At 37.5% G+C, this 25,617-nt stretch overlaps 3 protein-coding genes across 5 annotated transcripts; 1 reads left to right on the top strand and 2 right to left on the bottom strand.

Annotated features, from left to right (window-relative positions):
• Window positions 1–1,027: 1,027 nt before the first annotated feature.
• On the bottom strand, window positions 1,028–6,624 carry LOC134673222 (uncharacterized). 2 transcript variants are annotated; one of them, XM_063531173.1, is made up of 3 exons: window positions 6,479–6,624; window positions 3,309–3,450; window positions 1,028–3,222 (listed from the first exon to the last, which is right to left on the bottom strand). In XM_063531173.1, the coding sequence occupies exons 1-3, from the start codon at window positions 6,556–6,558 to the stop codon at window positions 1,078–1,080; spliced, it is 2,367 nt and encodes a 788-aa protein (XP_063387243.1). In that variant the 5' UTR covers window positions 6,559–6,624; the 3' UTR covers window positions 1,028–1,077. The 2 variants fall into 2 exon arrangements, with proteins under 2 accessions (XP_063387243.1, XP_063387242.1); XM_063531172.1 differs by lacking the exon at window positions 6,479–6,624 and adding an exon at window positions 4,207–4,349 and having other exon boundaries at window positions 1,029–3,222.
• Window positions 6,625–7,333: 709 nt separating this feature from the next.
• Window positions 7,334–9,228, top strand: LOC134673225 (uncharacterized). The gene is made up of 2 exons (XM_063531177.1): window positions 7,334–7,747; window positions 9,012–9,228. Exons 1-2 carry the CDS (start codon window positions 7,534–7,536, stop codon window positions 9,173–9,175), a joined length of 378 nt encoding a protein of 125 aa, XP_063387247.1. The 5' UTR covers window positions 7,334–7,533; the 3' UTR covers window positions 9,176–9,228.
• On the bottom strand, window positions 9,215–24,590 carry LOC134673223 (protein salvador homolog 1). Of its 2 annotated transcripts, XM_063531174.1 has the most exons (10): window positions 24,421–24,589; window positions 24,123–24,291; window positions 21,303–21,381; window positions 21,094–21,201; window positions 13,934–14,072; window positions 13,462–13,572; window positions 12,375–12,546; window positions 10,807–10,943; window positions 9,922–10,054; window positions 9,215–9,459 (listed from the first exon to the last, which is right to left on the bottom strand). In XM_063531174.1, the coding sequence occupies exons 1-10, from the start codon at window positions 24,503–24,505 to the stop codon at window positions 9,390–9,392; spliced, it is 1,203 nt and encodes a 400-aa protein (XP_063387244.1). In that variant the 5' UTR covers window positions 24,506–24,589; the 3' UTR covers window positions 9,215–9,389. The 2 variants fall into 2 exon arrangements, with proteins under 2 accessions (XP_063387244.1, XP_063387245.1); XM_063531175.1 differs by lacking the exon at window positions 21,094–21,201 and having other exon boundaries at window positions 24,421–24,590.
• Between the last annotated feature and the right edge of the window lie 1,027 nt (window positions 24,591–25,617).

The following is a 25,617-nucleotide window of genomic DNA, read 5'->3' as shown; positions in this document are numbered from 1 at the left end:
TTACTTGACAGGAAAAATACTACTTAATCGGCTCTTTTTTACTACGAGTACAGGTAATTCTAAAAGGATACTAATACTAATACTTGTTCCTGAGTCATGGGAGTTTTCTATGTATATAAGTATGTATTTATCTATATAAGTATGTATATCGTCGTCTAGCACCCATGCTTAGTTTGGGGCTAGGTTGATCTGTATGTCCTCAACAGAGATGTGACTTATTTGAAATACTTGTATTTAAAATGCAAATATAAAATGCAAAATACCTATTTTGTATTTTGTATTTAAATACCTTTTGAAGAAAACTATTTTGTATTTTATTTGAAATAGGTTTTGGGACCTATTTTCTATTTTCAAAATACAAAATACTTTATAGTAGGTAGGTAATTTAGGTAGGATTTACAATCTCTTCTGATGTTACAATCCTGGCAACTCTCTCATTCTTTTAACATGGAACTGTTGAATTTGTTTAGTAACGTCGCACATGACCACAAGCGTAGCGAGTGGTTAAAAAAGTGGAATCTCGAGTGTTAGGAGGGTTTCAAGGCACGAGAGGAGAACAAACTTTTCTGCCCTGGTGAAACACAAACGAGACGTTTTCATCACACTAACGAGAGACATTATACTAGCTGTGTAACATTGCAAATTAATACTTTAAAAGTTGGCCGATAAAAACCATCATCCATACCTACATCCTACCGGTTAATATGAGCAAACAACTAGAAATTTGCACTTTAGATAGAGGATTGATTTCAAAGAACAAAGAGAGTCTTTTCAACTTGGAAATTCTGAGTAATACTTTTTAATTCAGACTAGGAATTCACTACTCAGAGTACCTTTTATCGAAAAGCATTTGTATTTTAAAAAAGTATTTTAAAAATACCTATTTCGTATTTTGTATTTAAATACAAATTCAAAAACTATTTTGTATTTTGCATTTGAAATAGTATTATCAAGGAAGTATTTGTATTTTGTATTTAAATACTTTTTATAAAGTATTTTTCGCATCTCTGGTCCTCAATATTTATTTATTTATTTATTTTATAGGTGTATTATTCTCATTAATTAATACTAATATTTTTATACTTTAGGGGTGATCGGCTCTGGGTTCTGATTTTCAACATATTGTTCAGTAGCAGGCATTTCCTCCTCATTCTGAGTGTACATTATAGATTCGTCCACAATATCACCCACAGCATCTTGACTTGCAACGTTAAGTTCCTCATTATCCAGTTGTTGTTCAATTTGTTCCATGGTCTGTTCTTGTAATGTATATGCTTGATCGTATTCTTGAAGTGTTGCTACCACAGGTTCGCCTTGAGTTTGATCGGTATAATCTGGCAGTTCAACATATTGTTGTTGATCACCATATTGTTGTCCATCATATAACTGTTGTTCACCATATTGTTGTTCCGCATATGGTTGTTCAGCATATGGTTGTTCACCATATTGTTGTTCAGCATATGGTTGTTCACCATATTGTCCTTGTTCAGTATTTTGCTGATCGCTATATTGTTGTTCAGTGTATTGCTGATCGCTATATTGTTGTTCAGTGTATTGCTGATCGCTATATTGTTGTTCAGTGTATTGCTGATCGCTATATTGTTGTTCAGCATACAGTTGCTCTGCATCCTTGGCCGCATACTGCTCCTCGTAACTAGGATCATACCGTTGTGAAGTTTCTTCGTGTTCGTTTATTTCCACAGGATATGCAGCCTCCTGCTGTACACCACCATACAAGAGTGAGGGATCGTAATTTGTGTCGCCACTGTAACCATCACCCACAGCATTTGGATCTTGATAATTTGCCTGTTCTGAATAAAACATTTGGTTCTGCTCATCTTCAAATGCTTGGATTTCTGATGTCACGTCCGCAGTTTGATCGTAAGCACTTTGTTGGTGCTGTTCTGTATCCTCTGCAATATGCTCTTGCTGCTCTGCGGCAACTGCAACTGGTTCAGAGACATAATGATCACGTAGTGGCTGCTGATCCCCTGGAAGATATGCTTGCTCACCAGATGCTGTTGGGTCAGAAACGTAATGGTCTCCACCAGGTGGCTGATTAGCCCCAGGTAGATATGCTTCCTCAGAAGAGTCTGTTGGTTGGGACCCGTACTGAGCATCACCTTGTGGTTGTTCGGCCTTTGGCTGATATGCATGTTCCGCTGGTTCTTGAGCTCTGTTCTGTTCACTAGGTGCCATATATTTCTGCTGTACGGCGCGACTATCTGGATTAATATTCACTCCATCTACCAACTTTACGCCTTCTGCCGGCGTAAAGTCCTGAACATTTATAATGTCAATTGGATATTGCAGTTTTTCAGAATTACCTGTGTTCCAATCATGATCACTTTTAGTTTTTTGCGTTTCAGGTTTAATTGGATCTATTTCTTCTACATGCGTTATATCGTTTACTACAGGAGTCAGTTTTTCGTTATCTTCGTTTTCATGTTTATCGTTGTATATTGGATCATTATTTCGACCCCCGGTTTCGTGCAAAGTTAACGGAACTACTTCTTGTGTCGGATAAGTGTATTGCTCAGTCGATACCCCAAAACCCGCTGTACCTCTGTTTGGCAGCTGTAATTGTCCTTCATTATCTGTATCCGTTTTTAATGCCGAGGAATGAGTGTTTAAATTTGGAGCTACCTCACACTGTCTTATGGTTTTTTCCTTCTTAATATCGGTAGTAATTTTATCTATCGTTCCGTTTTCATCTTGACAAGCGAGAGGGACTGTAGCGTATTTAGCAGCCACAGCCTTTTCTGCGATTTTATCTTTTGGAGAATTTCCTTCATCATCAAACCTGTTCTCTGGTTCTCTGGTTGGGATGTCGTCTAAGAAACTCTTACCGTTGTCTTTTAAAACAGAAAAGCTATTCGTCTCCTCTTTTTCATTCTGTTTGAGTTTATCTAAAATACTATATTTACTCTTCCAATCTCCCTCGTTATTGTTATCCTGTTTTATTGCTCTGGGAATGTAATCTTCGCCAGCAATTGATCTTAACTTAGGAATCAGTATATATTTTTTGCTAATTTCGTTGAGAATGTACGTCTCGTCCATGGGTTTGGCGAGAACACCTAGATCCGTTGGTGTCGCTGTTTCTTTAAAGTTACTCAGAGGATTTACCATAGCTGGCTGATTCGTTTGTGGATGAGGATATATGTTAATCGGCGCTTCCCCGATGCAGTTAAAAGATACTCTCTGGTCTAGATAGACATTGCTCTGAAATAGAGAAAAATCGTATAAGTTTTTTAGTAACGCAAATTAAAAGAAGGTAATAAGTAGATTGCCTCAGAATGAGGGTGTACCTTGTATCGTGCCACGGTGTTAGACAGGCGCATATTGTCAAGTTTCTCCAGGATGTGTTCATTGCGCTCTTTGCGTTTTTTATCCTCCTCCAGAAAAGCGTCATACTGCTTCCTCAAAACGTTGATCTGATCCGCTTTAATTCTGTGTAAAAAAATATATTATAAATATGTAAAGTATTGATGGTTTAATAATGTCTATTACAACATTAGGAAAAGGAAAGCAACATATGAGCCACATATTATGCTTATTCGTGGGTTTACCCTTGACCTGAATTTCGCTTGACGAATAAGACACAAATATCAAACGGATGTTATCCCGCCCTTATTGATTTACAACCTTAATGATTTTACTTTTTAGGGTTCCCAAGGGATAAAAACGGGACTCTATTACTAAGACTCCGCTGTCCGTCCGTCTGTCTGTCTGCCTGTCACTCATGAACCGTGATAGCTAGGCAGTTGAAATTTCTGTTGCCGCTATAACAACAAATACTAACTAAAATTAAATAAATATTTAAGCAAAGCTCCCATACAACAAACGTAATTTTTTGCCGTTGTTTGCGTAATGGTACGGAACCCTTCTTGCGCGAGTCCGACTCTCACTTGGCCGATTTTTATGGTGATGACGACATTAAATATTTCGTGTTCCTTTGTGTTAGACTTAATTCCATCTGGTTACGCCAAGATACATGATACACATGACATATTACATATACAGGGGGGTCAGGGGGGTCTCGATTACCTATGGCAAATCACGGATCTAGGTACTTATACAAGGAGGCCTAACTGAGAAATGGGATGAAAGTCTATGATTCTATAAAGTATAGGTACAACGATGCACTGTCCAAAACCCTTTTTTCTAGAAAACTAATAGATTCACTTTGAATTTGTAAGCACCTACTTCTTTTTAGATTTCCCCATAAGGTCAGGTGTTTCGTCTCGCGGTCCTCGGCAGTGACTGCTCGCATGGCACCGATGTAAACAAAGCAATGCCATCCGACCTTCGCGAAGGTTCGCCTTGCGAAGATAGTTCGCCACGTATTGGCGAACATCGTACAGACATTAATAACAATTTCATTTGTTTTTGCTATGAGAGCCAATTAACACTTTTAATATATTTATGTGATTTTTAGGCAATTAACAGGCTTAGACCTGCTAACCCCCAGAGTCCCCAGACCTTTGTGTATTTTATCATTTTTAACCAAAGATATGCACGTAGTTACAATTGTTACAAAAGACTTGCGTATTAGGTGCAACAAGCGGACATAGTTGGTTTTTGCTATGAGTTAAGCATAATTTCGAGTCCCGAGCAAGCGAAAGATCCAATAATAACAAAATTAGAATCTTGAGCGTAACGAGGGACTAAGGTAGGTACTAGGTGCAAAAGAACCTTTGGTGTCTTGTGGCATATACAACTTTTCACTCCAGCAGTAAAAACATAGGAAGGTGAAGTACAATATAAAAGTCCCTAAATACTGTTTTGGTCATCGAAATTTAACTTCGGATAGTGATTCAAGTCTGTAAGCATCCCGTTGGTGCAGGGCGTACCAGTCGCTTTATGGTACGCCATAACATTGAGCGGTGCTATACCTACTGCTTTTATATTTAGGTAGCCTGCTACCTACATCACGACCTTCGACCTTGCCCGCGACTGTGTCACGTTACGAACAGCTACAATACAACTTTCGAGGTGTTATCACAAAACAGATAAGTACAGAAGTCAATCACATGTATGTACTTTACTTTTCATACCTACGCTCGGCGGTCACTCTAGGGTTGCGATTGTTGCGAACTATGACTTATGCACAAAAAACTATTGTCGTAGTGGCACTCGTATCTATCGTATCGTATCTCGTATCTAGTTGTTAGATGTATTGTTGAGGATGAAACGGGAAGAATGGAAATATAAATTAATAATAACATTAATAATTCAAATAGGTATTTTCATTTTAATGTCATTGTTATATTACAAATTTGCCACAGAAAATATCTTGCGATGATTTCGAGATTGGCGAATTGCACGATTATTATATTTTAAAGTGTAATTAATTCGCATTCTCATGTACAATGTAATAAATTCGCATACGCATTCTCTCTGAAACCACTGGTAGCTTAAAAAACGACAATTCACCTGTTAATGTTGAATTTAAACAACCGTCCACTGTACAGTTATAATAACTTTTTGTTTTGTTTCTCCATTATTGCACAAAAAAGTTCACAGACGCGTGTCTCAAGCGGATGGCACTCGCGCTCGCACTGGTCCCAACTGGTCCGAGATATCGTGTCCGTGAGCAGTGTCTATGTGTGCGTTGCTCGAGCGCGCTTTGTATGTAGGTTGATTTCTGTACCTATCTCTTTTGTGGTGTTATTATGTACCTATTTATACTCAGAGGGCCTACCGCGAACCACGTTGGACGTGCTGCCTCCCTGTCACACTTACGTACGAATTTACACGCGCGACAGAGAGGCAACACGTCGAACGTGGTTCGCGGTAGGCCCTCAGGATCGGATCCTGGTTCGAAACTTCCCCGCCCCTTTTAACTGCCAATGTGTGCGTTAAGTTGTTAATGGGATTTAGGTATTTAATTCAGGTACCTATCAATACGTTCATAGAGCCAAGTGGAAACTCCTATCGGCGCTCAAGTAGCACTTGGGCCTTATAATTTAAGATCAGTTCTGCGCTTACAGCATCCGGTATCTACCTACTGTAAGTTGTTTTGCTTCCTCACATGCGAGTGGAGTCAGGAGTCTATACCTACATTACCGGTACCCATACCTATCATTCTCTTTTACTCTAATGAAGCCGTAATTAGAGCGACAGAGAAAGATGCCAGCAATTTGCGAACTTCGATTATCGCAGTTATAAGCCGCTGAAGGTACCGTATAAAACGCTGATTACCTTGTACCTTCTACTTCGAAATTACGGAAGATATATCCATCTCATTCACTTTTAGCAAGAGCGATAGAGATAGGGATAGACCGTCGAATGACGGTATTCGAAATCCATGTTTTTAAAATAACGGAATTTTGTGCACACTCGTGTTTCTCTCGCACATGTATATAGTAGGGGAAATGTTAGTAGGTACACATCAAAAATACGGATTGAATTCCGTTTAATCATTCTTTGGAGTGATACACTAAATTCTTAATAATTACTTAAATAAAAATCTTACCTAGCTCTGCATTCTTTGGTCTTGAGCAAGTACCTCAAGGTTTTATTTCGTTTTGTGCAGTTATATAAACTTAGAGGCATAGCAAATGCAAACAAAAATAATAAACGTTTCACAAATTTGTTATCTTCTTTTTGTAGGTATATGAGGGTTGACAACTAGACCATCTTGCGAAAAAGAGAAATTAAGCGTTTTCTATAGTTTTCTACCTTTAGTTTGGCTCAGGACTGTCTCATTTTAAACAGACAGAGATAAATATACTGTCTTTTTCTTACGCTAGTACTGGCACCCAAAAGAAAGGGATGGTTACCTAAAGTTTTCTTTGTTCTTACTTAGAGCCTAGCAAAAAAAGAGTAGTAATTAAAAAGTGGCAACACTGTAGTGTCGTCCCGTTCTTTTATACTATTTGATTTGAAAGGGACGACAATACAGTGTTGTCACTTTTTTAATTTCTTCTTATTTTTGCCAGGCTTTACTGACAAGTTGTGTTTGCTAGACTGTAGCACATTGTATAAGCATCTCTTTCGTCTTTCTGTTAACACGTGGTTTAAACGAAAGTGAAGCAGCTATACTTGGTCAAGCAGATCTTGTCAGTAGAAAAAGGCGGCAAATTTGAAAATTGTAGGCGCGAAGGGATATCAGCTCATAGAAAATTTGAATTTCGCGCCTTTTTCAACTGACAAGATTTGCTTGACCGTCTATACGCAATAAACCACGAACCACGAAGTTTCTTACGAAAAACATCCTGTTGTTGGCCAACCGGTTTTTTAATTCCATTTTCTTGTCGTCTACTCATTATATGAGATTTAGACTACTACTCTGTCTATTTATTATCTGTGAATATAACCTTAAATGTTAGCTGTCAAAGCAATGTCAAAACTTATCAAAATAATAAAAGAATTTATTATTGTACAGTGTTAAATTAGTATTATAAAATAATTCTGTTACTTACAATAACTAGCCACTTATTGGCATTAACTTCCAAGTTTCATTTCTACCTGAGTTATGTTATATAACATGTCAAAACAATAACTAAATAGAAAGTCGCCAATAATAAAATGATTTACAAGTGGTGGCACAGGTGGGTTCGTAAGAAGACCAATCCTATCCCTGTCGATCAAGCCTTTCTATGGAAGCGGCGTTTCAGTATAGCTTACGGTCTGCTGGCATGGAATGCTCTTGGTATAGTGCTGTACTGTATGGTACAAGGAAAAACGGACTGGGCCCATTACTATGGTCTTAAATCAGACGAAGAACATGACATGCCCCCAGGTAAAAAATACCAACTACAAATTGTGAATAGAATCAGGCGTTACTTTGCGGAAATCCATATTAAAACAAAAAAAAAAATAACTTGCTAATCCGCGTAAAAAATAACGCGCTAGTCAATCAGTGCTAACCCGTTATACTTACTTGCGTATTTTTTACATGCAATTAATTTTTCAACTACAAATTTCTGAATGATAGCTTCCATTATAAAAACTATATCTGTAATGCCTATGACATAACTGTCTATGTACCAAATTTCATCTAATTTTGTTTAGTGGTAACTGAGGGACAGAGATCAGAGTTAATCTCAATTCATGGCAAGATTAACTTGCATATTAGCAGTCACGCAGCAGTTAAGACCTTAATGCATGTCATATAAAATGATTTGCTTAAATTTGAATTTTAACCTTTTGAACGCCATAGACGGCAATTGACGTCAACGCAAAATCGTGACAACGACGCTGAAGACGACATTTGACGTCGAGCGTTTTTGGATGAACTAAAAATCTATTTTGTATAATTTTAATAAGTAAATATAAAACATTAAATTAGCTTACAAATAATAATACAAACTATCTCTAAACTAAATAAACTTTAATTAAAAAACGTCCCCCAAGTCACTGCCGATGGGCAGTGTGCCCAGAAGGCTGGCCGCATTGCCACGTTGTATGGCAATACTTATGCATTGAGCAAAATACTGGCCAGCCCTCTGGTCTCCTGCGGCATCTATAAGGCGCTCCGCTAAGGCCCTGTAAATACGGCGCGCGCATGGCCCCCACAGCCCCAGCGTTTCGACCCCAAACGCCTCAAAAATATAACTACTGCCAAGGGTGGCATATTTGCGGCGTTTGAGGTCTTCTGCCATGGACGCGGCATGACCAGCATCTCTGCTGGTGCCTGGAAGGTGGGACGGCGCGAGGGTGTCTACTGAAAAACACCCCACTTTTAGGTTGGCATTATTTATTAACAAAACTAAATTTTACACCCCTGGCCTCAGTGGCACGGCAAATAGATGCGCCATTTGGTGTTCAAAAGGTTAATAGCTGTTCAATATACTTAGATTTTTTTAAATATTATAACTGCCATTTTATATGGCTGCATATGTGGGAAAGGGGCATACACAGTTATGTTTTTCAGATGCATGGGCAACCTTTTTCAGAGGGTATTAAGTCAACTATTGTAATTTAAACTCAGTATGATAGTTTAATTAAATCTTTAATTATATTTTGAATAATGTAACATCACTAATGTTTTCTGTATTTTTCAGCGAGAGCATGGGCTAACACACTTGGAATAAAAAATGCTAAAGTATATAGAGTTGCAGGGTTTAAAAAAGTAGATGAATATGAAATTGTGGAGGGAGAAGAGGTGAGAACAAAAAAACCGGAAAATTCTACTGAATCAGAACTGTTAACAGAATTGAAATGTTAGTTGGTATTCAAAAATAATATAAATAAATAAAATAGTTCCTTATTTATTATAAATAGTTTTATTCTTAAGGCACAAGTTAATGTATTTCAAAATAGAACAAATTTTATTTACACTTGAAGCGCCAGCCAAAAGCTGATATATTGTCAAAAAAGATACATAATTTTGGATCACAGATCATCAAGGCAAAAGATTATTAATTTGATATGTCTACATACTAACAATTTGAATGTGCATGGCATGCTATAGCATGCCGTCTCCTTTCAATTTCTTGCAACAGGGCAGACCTGCAACATACAATGAAAACAATTATTTAGTTAGGTGTTTCACATCACAACAATATAAACATGTCCAAAAAATCCAATTGCTTTTTCTTCACAAGTACATGTAACATAATTTAGTTGAAATGAGATTTTAAAAGTAATTAAATTTCAATACCCTAAATATTTGAATGATGTGATCCAACAAAGGAGCCCTACCCTATCTTACCCCCACACCTTACACCTTATCTTTTAAACCTTTCATGAGTCTTGAGTCCCACGCAATACAGGTCAAGCAATGACAGCCAAAATTCTAAATTTGAAACCTTAAATTTAATTTTGACCGGCAATTGTACGGCTGATACGTAAGGGGTTAATTCAATACTTCTGAAGCTGCTAGGAAGCAATTTTTGTTTGATATTATTTTAAGATTGGTCTTAAATATAGTTAAATGTTTTAAATATTTACGAAAAATAGTTATATACTTGCCTATATTGTTCATATTTCATAACAATGAGTTGCAGTTCTTGTTTATACAAGCGCGTCAGCATATCTGAGTAGCAGTCCAGCTCACTCAACCGGAACATGTTCCAACGTAACTTGTGGTCCATTTCCGGGTCAGCTGTAACAATATTTTTGTTAATATGAGAACAAATATGCGTTCTACTACTACTAGCAAAGAGAACATGCAGTTTCCAACTAGTGGAATTAACTTTAACGCATTATAATTTTCAAGAAAAGTAATGCAAACTTTTGTGCTATTTAATAGTGCTAATAGACGGGTGGGGCGTACCGGAACGCTACCTTAGTTCGGTCAGCTTATGTCTTCTCGGTTTCGCTCATAACTGTCTTTAACGGACTTACGGCAAAGCCCCTTCCACTCGATCGGACAGGCCTCGGACCGTACCAAGGTCGCGGTCCCGTATGCCAGATTGTTAGTGTTTTTAATTTGTCACAAAGAATAATGGCCCCCACTCAAAATATTATTATCTAAGGATCTGATATACTCAATTCAAGGAGGGTCGGGATACAAAGGATATCCTCCATTGCCAAACTATACTACTGGCAAATCAATATTTTGAAGACCAATTTATCCCAGTCTATTTTTTGTAAGGATGGTGGTTGGTGGTGACTACTGATCTCCAGCGGGCGCAGCACGGTTCCATTTTTATCGACTATCACTATGCGCGTCCCTTTCGCACTAACATACTTGTTAGAACGTGACGGGCATGGTGACAAGGGATAAAAACGCGACCGTGCTACGCTGCCAGGTTCAAATACAATAAGAGCTTTTGTCAGTCGATAAAATGCCATATAAATATCATATGAAATATTTTTAGATAAACTTTATTTAAATAAATGTGAAAACCAAACCTTTTGAATAGACAATAAGCCAATGCGGAATCTCTTCTAGCAAATAAGGCGGCACCAGTGTCGGCACATACGGGCTTACTAAGTAACACCCCCCAACTAAACAGGGGTGTGCATAAGTTCGCTGGTGAGTAATTTCACTGTAACAGAGAAAGAGGAATATTTTATTCATTTTTGAAAGGTTCAATTTGAATATTTTAGAATGTGCCTTTCTTTTAAAAAACCGGGCAAGTGCGAGTCGGACTCGCGCACGTAGGGTTCCGTACCATAAAGCAAAAAAAAAAAACGGAAAAAAATGCAAAAAGAAAACGGTCACCCATCCAAGTACTGACCACGCCCGACGTTGCTTAACACATTCAACACCAAGAACGCACCAAGTAGCGCGTAGCCACGGTTTCGTCGTATGTAGCGCGTAGTCGCTACGAACAGTGTACCCGACAGTCGGGTTCTTGGTGTTGAATGTGTTAACTTTGGTCAAAAATCACGTTTGCTGTATGGGAGCCCCAATTAAATCTTTATTTTATTCTGTTTTTAGGGTTCCGTAGCCAAATGGCAAAAAAACGGAACCCTTATAGATTCGTCATGTCTGTCTGTCTGTCCGTCCGTATGTCACAGCCACTTTTTTCCGAAAGTATAAGCACTATACTGTTGAAACTTGGTGAGTAGATGTATTCTGTGAACCGCATTAAGATTTTCATACAAAAATAGAAAAAAAAAAATTTTTAGGGTTCCCCATACATAGAACTGAAACCCAAAAATTTTTTTTTCATCAAACCCATACGTGTGGGGTATCTTTAGATAGGTCTTCAAAAATGATATTGAGGTTTCTAATATCATTTTCTTCTAAACTGAATAGTTTGCGCGAGAGACACTTCCAAAGTGGTAAAATGTGTGTCCCCCCCCCTGTAACTTCTAAAATAAGAGAATGATAAACCTAAAATAAATATGATGATGTACATTACCATGCAAACTTCCACCGAAAATTGGTTTGAACAAGATTTGGTAAGTAGTTTTTTTTTAATACGTAATAAACCGTAAATCCCAATTTTATTATGTTACTTGCTGTTACGGAACCCTTCATGGGCGAGTCCGACTCGCACTTGCCCGCTTTTTAGTATTTGTTGTTATAGCGGCAACAGAAATAAATCATCTGTGAAAATTTCAACTGTCTAGCTATCACGGTTCGTGAGATAAAGCCTGGTGACAGACGGACGGACAGCGAAGTCTTAGTAATAGGGTCCCGTTTTACCCTTTGTGTACGGAACCCTAAAAAGTATGCTTACAACCCGCAAGGACTGATAGACATAGATTAAATTATAATTTTAGTCAGCTTTCGTAGTGGACCATTGAAGCTAGTCCAAAGAACCTTAATTTTATTATTGAAATAGAAATAGTTTATTCGTCGCAAAGTTTTAACAGTTAAATAAAGGGACAAGAAATAAACTCGCACAAACATTACAAAACATAACAAATAATACTAGCCACGATGGTCCCGACTCGGTCAGAGTGGCCAGGACACGCTTTAGGGATTTGCTCTAGTGCGTGATCTGGGTCTTGTGGTCCTAACTTACTTGAAGTAATAGACGCCGTGGTGAGTGGACACCTTCTGCCACGGCTGGGGCACACTTTCAAGCGGGTGCGTCCAGTGGGTAGTTTGAGTATTGTGGTCCATGTAGTAGCGACGTCCGCGCAGCGTGCGGTCCGCCGACCAGCCCGGCGGAAGCGGTAGCTCCTCTTCGGTGCCTATTTATATATTTATATCAGTGAACTCTATTTGCCTAGGTAATAAGGGTGATAATTGGTAACTAGAGCTACCAAAACTATTCAGTGGGTAGGATTTACATCAAAAGGGCTGCCGTGTTTTTCTACTCAAAGGAATTTGAATCTTCTATACAGTAAGTTACGTTCCACATTTAAATGCCAGTGCCACGCTGCGCCCCGCGAACTTCGACTGCTGGGTAAACTTTGGAGCTGCCATTTTATTATGGGCAAAACTGTGTAGAAGGTTCAAATTTCTTTGACTCTAATAGGAATAAGACTATAGACTCCAGTCGTTTGTTTCTATGAACAAGCATGCTTCAGTAATAGATAGACTACCCGTCCCTCTCTAATTCATTTAGTTAGAAAAAAGGGGTAGACTTCTTTCTTACTGACCTTTAGATTAAATTTGAATGTTTAACTGATCTGTGACTTAATTGATCTTTTCAGATAATTTCAACTTATACATACCATAAACAAAGTAGAATATATAGGTAAGGTAAGGAAAACAAAAAACCGGGCAAGTGCGAATCGGACTCGCGCACGAAGGGTTCCGTATCATAATGCAAAAAAAAAACAAAAAAAAAGCAAAAAAAAAAACGGTCACCCATCCAAGTACTGACCACTCCCGACGTTGCTTAACTTTGATCAAAAATCACGTTTGTTGTATGGGAGCCCCATTTAAATCTTTATTTTATTCTGTTTTTAGTATTTGTTGTTATAGCGGCAACAGAAATACATCATCTGTGAAAATTGCAACTGTCTAGCTATCACGGTTCGTGAGATACAGCCTGGTGACAGACGGACGGACGGACGGACGGATAGCGAAGTCTTAGTAATAGGGTCCCGTTTTACCCTTTGGGTACGGAACCCTAAAAACTATAATTTATTAATAGGTACCTTGTGTTGTAGTAATAATGCTGCTTCCATGAGCCTTATTGTTGTACGGAAGCACCGAAGTGTTCACGTAATTGGAGTAAATAGGTGACGATTGGCTTCCCACTGTGTACGCTGTAATAACAATGAATCACCATTATACAGCTTGTTTCCAATGCATTAACTTCCTTTTAAATATTGCCTTCATTTGAGAGGCAAAGTTTTATCTCTGTAGCTGGTTGTTAAATACTTATGAGACTCGAGTGATTTATTGCACCTAGACTACAGCATAAAAAGTTTATCTTTTTAAACTATAACGTCATATTTGCTCTAAAATAAAGTTATACTCCGAATATCTTTTCTTATATTTTGACTAGATACCTTTGTTAAAATTAAGGTAAAATTTTAGTCAGAAGTTTGTCTTCCTTTTTTAACCAACTTCAAAAAAAGTTAAATTAGGATATAGAGTTATCCCGGCCTATGTCTTAATACTTACAGTCTGTACAAGTGTGAAGAATGGAGTGGGGCGAGGGCGGGTGCGGGGGGTGAAGGCGCGGGGTGAGGCTGAGGTTAGACGACAGCCGCGGTATGCTGGACTCGCGCGACCCATACTGTTGCTGCTTCTGTTGCTGAACCTGCCCAATACAACAATAAATAAATATTATGGCTCCTCTACACGATGGGCCAACGCCGGCCACTCCAAGTGACGCAGCCATGCGGTAGAATGAGATAGCAATATCACTTGCTTCCTATAACGCATAAAAGCGTCCCTAGGAGTGGCCGGCGTTGGCCCATCGTGTAGAGGAGCCATTATGGAACATACACAAATTGACCTAGACCCACAGTAATCTCAATAATACTTATGTTGTGACTAGACAACGACATATAGATAAATCTTAAATACATAGTTATAAAACACCCGTAACTTAGGAACAAATATCTGTGACGAACACAAATAAATGCCCTTACCAGGATTTGAACTCGGGACGTAGTAACTATTTACTAATCTGTGACTCGGGACCACCTGCTTCGTAGACATAGTCTCTACCGACTAGGCTGTAAGACAAAAGATTCAACAGATGGGACAATATCTCTAGTACACTCGGCGTCAAAAAAATCGCACCTCGCCAAAAATTCGGTTCAAGCAAATATAGCTCTTATCTATTGCATTGTACCCTGTCAATATTGGTATCATTTGAAAGCGCAATTAATGAACTTTAAAATGATGTATAGTCATTGTCCGTAAAAACAACCATCGCCGAACATAGGCGTTTTGTTTAAAAAAGGGCCGAGATTCAATTTTAATTGCTCCGTTGTTGTGCAATCCAGGACGGGTATAAAATGGAGGGTAAAGGTTAGTTATGGTTTATTCGCTCTCCAGAAGTCACTGAGGTTACTAATGAACCATTACAGCAAGAAAAAGCTCTTGGACATGGATACCAGGCCAGAAGGAGCAGCTCAAGAGGTGGCACTGCTGCAAACAAGACTATGGTAGTAAAAAGTTGCTGAAAGATTTAACATAAGCGGTTTCCGAGTGCGTTGAGTCTTGCTGGGGTTCCAGGTGACTAGTGGTTACATCAGGAGGCCTGGACCTGGAAGACAACACTGCTCTTCCGCTAGAGACAATCGGTACATTGTATCGAACTCTTTGGAGAACCGTTTCTCCGAGGCTGTTGAGCTGCAGCAGCAGCTTCAAGCAGCTCAAAAAACAGCAGTAAGCATCTCTACGATCGGAAAAAAGCCGGAAAAGAAGAGGATGTTGCTCTGTAGAGCTGCTACGGGCTCCCAATTAAAGCAATAGCATCGAATAGCCAGGAGGCAATTTTGCCGATTGCACGAAGATTGGACGTTTGAACAATAGAGGAATGTCCTTTTTTCCGACGAGACGCCAACGACAGGCGCAGGGGGGTGTATAGGAGGCAAGGAGAGCAATTTACGCAGGCCTGCACTGAAGAAACCGTCTGCTTATGGGATGGATCTCGTATGTTCTGGGGCGGCATTTCGATCGACGAGTAAACTGATCTCCTTTGCATTTCCCGCACTGAAGGTGGTCACAGCCAGGGATCCCTGACTGCTCGGCGTTACATAACGGTGTTCTTGGGGAGCATGTGATCCCATATGATGGTTTTGTTGGACCCAACTTCCAGTTTATGCATAACAACGCCCGCTATCACACTGCGTTGTTTGTGTGAGACTAACTGTGGGAGGTTGAGATCACGGTAATGGAGTGGCCAGCAAGGAGCCCTGACCTGAACCCAATCGAACATCACTAGGATCAGCTAAACCGGCGGGTTTGGTAGCCTGATCCTGCTCCTGCCACTCTCAACAGGCTTCAAAACGCCATTATTGAGGAGTGGAACGACTTTCCTCAAAAACGCATCGTGTCACTCATGACAGTCATGACTGATCACATGGAAGCTACTCGGAGGGCAAGAGGAGGCAGCACTAGGTTTTAAGATTAATTTTAAGTTTGTTTTTTCCGTATCTGTTGATTTTGTGGTGTTTTTATTCTTTGAAATTTTAACCTGAAAACACGTCGATTCGTTTTTCCTGAAAATTTTCTTTTTGTATGGAGTAGAGCGTCCATTTTACGTCATTTTCCAATAGAGGGTTTCATAACCTTTCAAAGGGTGTCATTCTGAATCCCTAACAACGTTTGTCCTAAAGTCACTTGCTCTAACTGGTTTGTCCTAATGGGCACATGCCCTAACGATCAATTGTCATAACGATTATTTTCCATAATGTAATGGTTAGCCTAAGAATCATTTGACCTAAGCATTTATACCATAACTATCAAGATCCCTAAAGTATTTTACCATATTTTCGAAATCCCTAACAATGTTTGGCATAAAATAACATGCTCTAACTGTTTTGACCTAATGGCTGTTGCCCTAATGATCTATTATCATAACAGTTACTTTTCCTATTGATCAATTATCATAACAATTACTTTCCATAATGAATGGTAACGAACTGTTGCCACAAAAGTGGGTTAGGTTAGGTTAGAACTGTGACCCTCGAAAAAACGAACTGCTGCCACAAAAGTGGGTTAGGTTAGGTTAGAACTGTGACCCTCAAAAAAATGAACTGCTGCCACAAAAGTGGGTTAGGTTAGGTTAGAACTGTGACCCTCGAAAAAACGAACTGCTGCCACAAAAGTGGGTTAGGTTAGGTTAGAACTGTGACCCTCAAAAAAACGAACTGCTGCCACAAAAGTGGGTTTGGTTAGGTTAGAACTGTGACCCTCGAAAAAACGAACTGCTGCCACAAAAGTGGGTTAGGTTAGGTTAGAACTGTGACCCTCAAAAAAACGAACTGCTGCCACAAAAGTGGGTTAGGTTAGGTTAGAACTGTGACCCTCGAAAAAACGAACTGCTGTCACAAAAGTGGGTTAGGTTAGGTTAGAACTGCGATCCTCGCAAAAATGAAATGCTGCCATTGGTTAGGTTAGGAGGGAAATTTAAATTAGGACATACGAGTATTAGGTCAAGAAACGATAGGCTAAGTAAAATTAGGTAACATGATGGTTAGGATATATAATTTTTAGGCCTAACAATAATTAGGCAAAAAAAGAATTATGCTACATAACATTAGGATAAATACCCAATATGGAAAGTGCCATTAGGGAAAAACATATTAGGACAAAAAAAAATCGGCCAGTCGATAAAAGGGAAACCAAAATTAGGGTATACGAGTGTTAGGACAACTGATCATTATGACAAACAATATTAGGGAATGCAAAGATAGGAGAAAAAACTTTAGGGATTCAGATATAGATCCCTTTCAAATAAGGCCCCATAGTCTTATCTTGCCTTATATAATATAAGGTTTAAAACTGCTTGAAAGAAAAAAGTTAAGATGTGCGATTTTTTTGACGCTGAGTGTATTTGACAGAAATTGCACTGTGAAATACATTTTGGTTTATTCAATATGAATATAATTATATTAAATTGTTGTAAACATACAAATATGTATAATAAATAAGGAAAAATATATAATCTAGACACGCGGCAGCGTGTCAAGCCAAGTTCAAGCAAAGGAACTGGCTAGCCAGCGCCGAGTGTAATATTACACGAACCACTTGGTGCCACTTTTGACCCTTCTATAACTCAAAACATCTTTGACGTAAACACATAAAACTACGTGTGTTTAATTATATCCATAAGGATATCTAGAAGCCCAAATTTCATGAAGCTAGCTCAAACGGTTATAAAGATATGAAGGTCAAAAAGTCGTAAATTTTAAGACTGACTTATGACTTATAGTACCTAAACCTAACCTACTTCCAGATGACCTAGAAGGATGAAATTTGGAATCCAGCTTGGTTATTGTGTGTAACCGTAGGAAAAAATCTAAAAATAAAATAAAGTAAAAAAATAGGGGGGGTCCCCATACAAAAAAACCATTTTTTATTGGGACTGACATATAAGTACCTAAACCTAACCTACTTCCAGATGACCTAGAAGGATGAAATTTGGAATCCAGCTCGGTTATTGTGTGTAACCGTAGGAAAAAATCTAAAAATAAAATAAAGTTTAAAAATAGGGGGGGTCCCCATACAAAAAAAACATTTTTTATTGGGACTGACATATAAGTACCTAAACCTAACCTACTTCCAGATGACCTGGAAGGATAAAATTTGGAATCCAGCTCGGTTATTGTGTGTAAGCGTAGGGAAAAATCTAAAAATAAAAAAAAGTTAAAAAATAGGGGGGGTCCCCATACAAAAAAAATATTTTTTTATTGTAGCGTTGGAACCGTTACAAGCAGATATTTGAAACTACCCCAATATATGTATTATTATATTTGCTATATTAAAATAAAGTTTAGTCAAAAAATAAGTGGTGTCCCCATACAAAAAACTTGTAATACGCTCTAAACAACCGGCCAACGGTGTGTCGTCGGCGGCGCGTGGCACCACATAATTATACAAAGAACAGAAGTAAAAACCATACAGCGGAAACACAAGAAAAAACATTAAATCTCAATACCTGCCTAGTTTTCTTTACAAAAAGTATAGATATCCCACCAAAAACATAAATGTAAAAAAGGTGAGCCAAGTTCAATACAAAAATTATGCTTGGCTGTGGGGCTCGCCGCAAAAAGAATGGAGATCTAAATGAGTGCCACTGCCAAGTTCTATGCAAAATCCAAATATGTATTTATAGGAACAAAATAACATTATAAACAAGTATTAAACTCTATTTCTTTGCTTTATTGGATACCTATAACAATTGCTGTTATTTAAAAAAATGTGAGATCTTAAAGTAGGTTAGATTTGGCTTGGCCAGATTTTATCAGAATTACAATATATATTATCAGAATTACAATATATATAAAATGATTGATGTAATGAAAACTGGCCAAGTCAAATCTAACCTACTTTGAGATCTCACATTTTTTTAAATAACAGCAATTGTTATAGGTATCCAATAAAGCAAAGAAATAGAGTTTAATACTTGTTTATAATGTTATTTTGTTCCTATAAATACATATTTGGATTTTGCATAGAACTTGGCAGTGGCACTCATTTAGATCTCCATTCTTTTTGCGGCGAGCCCCACAGCCAAGCATAATTTTTGTATTGAACTTGGCTCTCCTTTTTTACATTTATGTTTTTGGTGGGATACAATATACAGTAGCAAGCTGCACTGTTTTGTCAGGAAATGGAAAATCAAGTCCCATATTTTTAGGTAGGTAAAGAAATTTTTAACTTTTTTTATGTCAAGTCAGATGTCTGATGCTATTCAGTAATTATTCAAGCAAATGATGTTATGATTATCTGTTGAATCTTCAATAAAAAATTTAAAACCATATGCACTGACTAGCTGTTGCCCGCGACTTCGTCCGTGTCTTATCTTCAACATTTTACATCTTTAGTACCTATAATTTTCATATCCAAGCAATGTTGAAATTAAGTACTTTTCTTTTTTAGCAAGTTGTATGAAGTTTTAAGTCAAGTGGATTTTGATGTTGGTTGCTGAAATTACTTTTCTTGTATTCTCATAATAGGTAGGTAACCTATGCCCTTATACAAAGATTCAAGTTCCGCATTCCGCACTCACAAAATATCTGATCTCCATACAAACTTTCAATCCCTTTCTCACCACCTTGGGGGATGATTTTCAAAAATGCTTGAATTAGTTTTCATGTTTTTTTAATTTATTACCTTTTTTCCAAAAAGTTAAAGTTCCTAGCTTAAAATTAAATTTACACCCCAAGACGAATTTTCATCCCCTTTTTGGGAATGAAGGGATTGAATTTCCAAAAACGTTGCAATCACTTTTTTTTGTAATCGGCTATTATGTCTTTCTAAGAAGTTTCAAAGCATTTGTAATGGATTCAAACTTTGAACCCCATTTTAACCCTGTTAGGGGATGAATTTTACAAATCGCTGAAATCACTTTTATTGTCTTCTAATAATATACCCAAATAACCCAAATACAAAGATTCAAATCCCGCGCTCGAAAAAATGCATGATATCTATACAAACATTCAACCCCGTTTTCACCACCATAGAGGATGAATTTTCAAAAACGCTGAAATTAGTTTTCTTGTATTTTAATATGATACCTTTTTACAAAGTTTCAAGTTCCTAGCTTCAAATAAAATTTGCACCTGAAGACGAAATTTCATCCCCTTTTTAACCCCCTTAGGGGTTGAATTTCCAAGAACGTTGCAATTACTTTTTTTTGTAATCGGCTATTATGCCTTTCTAAGAATTTTCAAAGCATTTGTAATGGATTTAAACTTTGAAACCCATTTTAACCCTGTTAGGGGATGAATTTTACAAAACGCTGAAATGACTTTTATTGTCTTCTAATAGTATCCCCAAATACAAAGATTCAAGTCCCGCGCTCGAAAAAATGTTTGATATCCATACAAACTTTCAACTCCTTTTTCACCACCTTAGGGGATGAATTTTCAAAAACGCTGAAATGAGTTTTCTTGTATTTTAATTTAAAACGTTTTTACAAAGTTTCAAGTTCCTTGCTTAAAATAAAATTTGCACCCGAAGACGAACTTTCATCCCCTTTTTAACCCCCTTAGGGGTTGAATTTCCAAAAACGTTGCAATCACTTTTTTTAATAATCGGCTATTATGCCTTTCTAAGAAGTTTCAAAACCATTTGTAATGGATTCAAACTTTCAACCCCTTTTTGACCCTGTTAGGGGATGAATTTTACAAAACGCTGAAATTACTTTTCCTGTCTTCTAATAATATCCCTAAATACAAAGATTCAAGTCCACCACTTGAAAATTTTTATGATATCCATACAAACTTTCAACCCCTTTTTCACCACTTTAGGGGATGAATTTTCAAAAACGCTGAAATTAGTTTTTTTGTATTTTAATAATATATCTTTTTACGAAGTTTCAAATTCCTAGCTTAAAAGAAAACTTTAACCCCATACAAACTTTCATCCCCTTTTTAACCCCTTTAGAGGTTGAATTTTTTAAAATCGCTTCTTATCTCTTGTACACTTTATAAATGCCATCTGGTGTGCAAATTTCAACTTTCTGGCTTTTGTAGTTTCGGCTCTGCGTTGATGAATCAGTCAGTCAGTCAGTCAGTCAGTCAGGACACTTGCATTTATATATATAGATAAAGGATTTACACACAGATGTATATGAGTAATGCCAAGTATTAAATTACCTGCTGCTGGTTTTGGTATATGGGGTCCTCTTGCTGGTGCCTATAGTATCTGTGGCTGGTCTGTCTACTGAATGAGTCGTCTATTTCATTAAGCGTGGAATGAGAAGCCTACAAACAAGTACAAATCTAAGCTGAACTGCACAAAATGAATAAAACAATCACATCAAAGCAAATAGTGAATATAAACAAAAGATGCAAATTTTAATTACCAAATTAGAATCTAAGAAGCACTGGGAATTGTAATTACTTGAAGAGCTGGCAGAGTCGCTGGTCGACAAACTAGCAAATCTGGAATGATCATCATAATTATATACACATTTATAATTTTACTTAGATTAGAAACTACTCACACAACTCACAGTCACAACTCTTAACACTTTGACTACCGAGAACCCGCCTGGTAGGCACTCGTAATGTTTGCTCAGATGCCGGACAACCCGCCCAGCGGGTTGTTTTGTACGCAGATATAGACGATCGGTTTCTCGGGTAGTGCGCCGTTTTTTGCCCGGTTGCGAAAGTGTTAAATAACAAACAGTCTGCTTTACAATATGATTAGTAATTGAATAATGTAATTATTGATGATGAGATTGTTTGTTTGTAAACTTGATGTGTATAGGCATCCTAGTAGTTTTTTTGCTAAATAAATGTTTGGTTTAGATATATTTTTACATGATCAAAAGTTGCAGTAAGTGATACATATTAATCCAAAGTTAAGAAAAGTGTTTAGAGATCTCCAGAGATCTAGACACGCGGCAGCGTGTCAAGCCAAGTTCAAGCAAAGGAACTGGCTAGCCAGCGCCGAGTGTAATATTACACGAACCACTTGGTGCCACTTTTGACCCTTCTATAACTCAAAACATCTTTGACGTAAACACATAAAACTACGTGTGTTTAATTATATCCATAAGGATATCTAGAAGCCCAAATTTCATGAAGCTAGCTCAAACGGTTATAAAGGTATGAAGGTCAAAAAGTCGTAAATTTTAAGACTGACTTATGACTTATAGTACCTAAACCTAACCTACTTCCAGATGACCTAGAAGGATGAAATTTGGAATCCAGCTTGGTTATTGTGTGTAACCGTAGGAAAAAATCTAAAAATAAAATAAAGTTAAAAAATAGGGGGGGTCCCCATACAAAAAAAACACTTTTTATTGGGACTGACATATAAGTACCTAAACCTAACCTACTTCCAGATGACCTAGAAGGATGAAATTTGGAATCCAGCTCGGTTATTGTGTGTAACCGTAGGAAAAAATCTAAAAATAAAATAAAGTTTAAAAATAGGGGGGGTCCCCATACAAAAATCCATTTTTTATTGGGACTGATATAAGTACCTAAACCTAACCTACTTCCAGATGACCTAGAAGGATGAAATTTGGAATCCAGCTCGGTTATTGTGTGTAACCGTAGGGAAAAATCTAAAAATAAAATAAAGTTTAAAAATAGGGGGGGTCCCCATACAAAAATCCATTTTTTATTGGGACTGATATAAGTACCTAAACCTAACCTACTTCCAGATGACCTAGAAGGATGAAATTTGGAATCCAGCTCGGTTATTGTGTGTAAGCGTAGGAAAAAATCTAAAAATAAAAAAAAGTTATAAAATAGGGGGGGTCCCCATACAAAAAAATATTTTTTTATTTTAGCGTTGGAACCGTTACAAGCAGATATTTGAAACTACCCCAATATATGTATTATTATATTTGCTATATTAAAATAAAGTTTAGTCAAAAAATAAGTGGTGCCCCATACAAAAAACTTTTAATACGCTCTAAACAACCGGCCAACGGTGTGTCGTCGGCGGCGCGCGGTACCACATAATTATACAAAGAACAGAAGTAAAAACCATACAGCGGAAACACAAGAAAAAACGTTAAATCTCAATACCTGCCTAGTTTTCTTTACAAAAAGTATTGATATCCCACCAAAAACATAAATGTAAAAAAGGAGAGCCAAGTTCAATACAAAAATTATGCTTGGCTGTGGGGCTCGCCGCAAAAAGAATGGAGATCTAAATGACTGGCACTGCCAAGTTCTATGCAAAATCCAAATATGTATTTATAGGAACAAAATAACATTATAAACAAGTATTAAACTCTATTTCTTTGCTTTATTGGATACCTATAACAATTGCTGTTATTTAAAAAAATGTGAGATCTTAAAGTAGGTTAGATTTGGCTTGGCCAGGTTTTATCAGAATTACAATATATATAAAATGATTGATATAATGAAAACTGGCCAAGTCAAATCTAACCTACTTTAAGATCTCACATTTTGTTAAATAACAGCAATTGTTATAGGTATCCAATAAAGCAAAGAAATAGAGTTTAATACTTGTTTATAATGTTATTTTGTTCCTATAAATACATATTTGGATTTTGCATAGAACTTGGCAGTGCCAGTCATTTAGATCTCCATTCTTTTTGCGGCGAGCCCCACAGCCAAGCATAATTTTTGTATTGAACTTGGCTCTCCTTTTTTACATTTATGTTTTTGGTGGGTTATATATTATCTGTATGTCACGAGAGTATAAAATAGTAAAAATCCACAAAGTTGTTTTAAACTACTGAGTGTTAAACAGAAACAAAACTGCATATACAAAAAGTCTTTATCATGAATTTGTAATAATAATCAATAAGGCCTAGTTTATGCACTGGGTTGGAAGGTCAGATGGCAGTCGCTTTCGTAAAAACTAGTGCAGTCTTTATCATGAATTTGTAATAATAATCAATAAGGCCTAGTTTATGCACTGGGTTGGAAGGTCAGATGGCAGTCGCTTTCGTAAAAACTAGTACCCACACAAATTTTTGGTATAAGTTGCCAAGTGGACCCCAGGCTCCCATGATCTGTGGCAAAATGCAGGGACAATGTGAGGAAGATTATCATTTAAATGCCTCAATGCTGGGCAGCCCCTATCATTGACCATAGGAATAGAGAAAGTCCTACTATGTTAACTAAGTAAAATATGGTAGACAAATGTATTGTTGTTAATTAACAAGGTTTGATGTTAATTGCCTATTTCCTACCTGTGTGCTAAATTTGGCACTGACTCGCTGGGCGTATATTTGCCAGCGTGACCGCTCATGGTCTGCGACTTGCCAAATTTGTTTTCGTGGCTGCTGGATACTCCATCGCTCGCCCCAAACGGCTGGCTGCGCGGGCGCCTATTATGACCCGTAGTCCACACATTTATTACTAAAACAATCCATTCGCAATTAGTTACACTCAGTATTCAGTCAAAACTTGTAATTGTTAAAATTGTTGTTAATATGTACATAACAAATATATTAATTTACTAGAAACAAAAGATGATCTAACACTTACTTGGTAAATCGGGCGGTGTATCTTTCTTGATGTATTTCCCAACAACGCCTTCATTTGTTGCTTTTTGGCCTTTTCTGGATATCATACTGGATATGTATCACTTAGAAAATACACTTATTTTATAAATAATTATGAACTCACAGATATATCACCACATATCACAGACTTTCATGAAATTGATAGGTGTACAATATAAACAGAACTTACAGAACACAAAATCATAATGACATAAAAATGCAGATAAACAAAACTTCTAAGGAAGTATTCGGACAACGAAGAAATAAAATGAAATGCCAGTGTACCAACATCAGCGTGAATTGACAAATTACACAGAACGGATATCCTAATTGGTATGTTGAGACATTCATAAAGACACAAAACTATATCGATTACAAAGAATCGTGCTAATATATCGATTATAAAGTCGTATCCAGACGGGAACGATTTTTCGCCAATCTGATTAAATGGTCTGATCAAATCAGGCCGTGCGGACGCAAACGCCAATTTGGCTCGTCGAATTCAAACGCCGATAATGACCGATATTACCGATAAAATGAGGTGCAGACGCAAGAACACCATTTTTTGACGACAGTATTTTCGTTCTAGGGCATTTTTTCAATTTAGAGGGCTTTAATATGGGGTCATCCATTAATTAGGGGTCATCCATTAATCCGTCACACGTTTATGGGGTGGGAGGGGGTCAAGTCAGGTCAAATGTGACATGTTGTGACATGGGGGAGGGGGGAGTCACACACATTGTGACGTCATTTTAACTTCATTAAATCATCACTATTCATCAGTAACCGAAAATTAATTTATATTTTTTTATTCGTTGTACATTCAAATAATGAGGTTTTGGAAGTAGGAAATTCGAATCGAAGTCGATTTCGCAGGTCTGCGTTCTGGACTCCACACTCGCGTTCGCGGCTTCGCCCGCGATTCACGCGCATAGTCTGGAGGGGGCTTTATACAATGACTAATATTTCTTTTACAAAAATATTTTTTTATTAAAAAAATAATGCCGAGTTAGTATTGCCGATTTCGTTGAAAACAAAATTGCCTAAAATGTGACTTGACACCAGGTGGGGAGGGTATAGCCCCCTCCAGACTATGCGCGTGAATCGCGGGCGAAGCCGCGATTCGCGCACGAGTGTGGAGGAGGCTTATGGAAGGTAGAGGCACACACTTCTACACTCC

The sequence above is a fragment of the Cydia fagiglandana genome, chromosome 18 (genome assembly GCF_963556715.1).
Source record: "Cydia fagiglandana chromosome 18, ilCydFagi1.1, whole genome shotgun sequence".
NCBI classification, from domain to species: domain Eukaryota; kingdom Metazoa; phylum Arthropoda; class Insecta; order Lepidoptera; family Tortricidae; genus Cydia; species Cydia fagiglandana.
The sequence above is the reverse complement of the archived record's forward strand: the minus strand, read 5'-3'. Positions and strand labels throughout refer to the sequence as shown.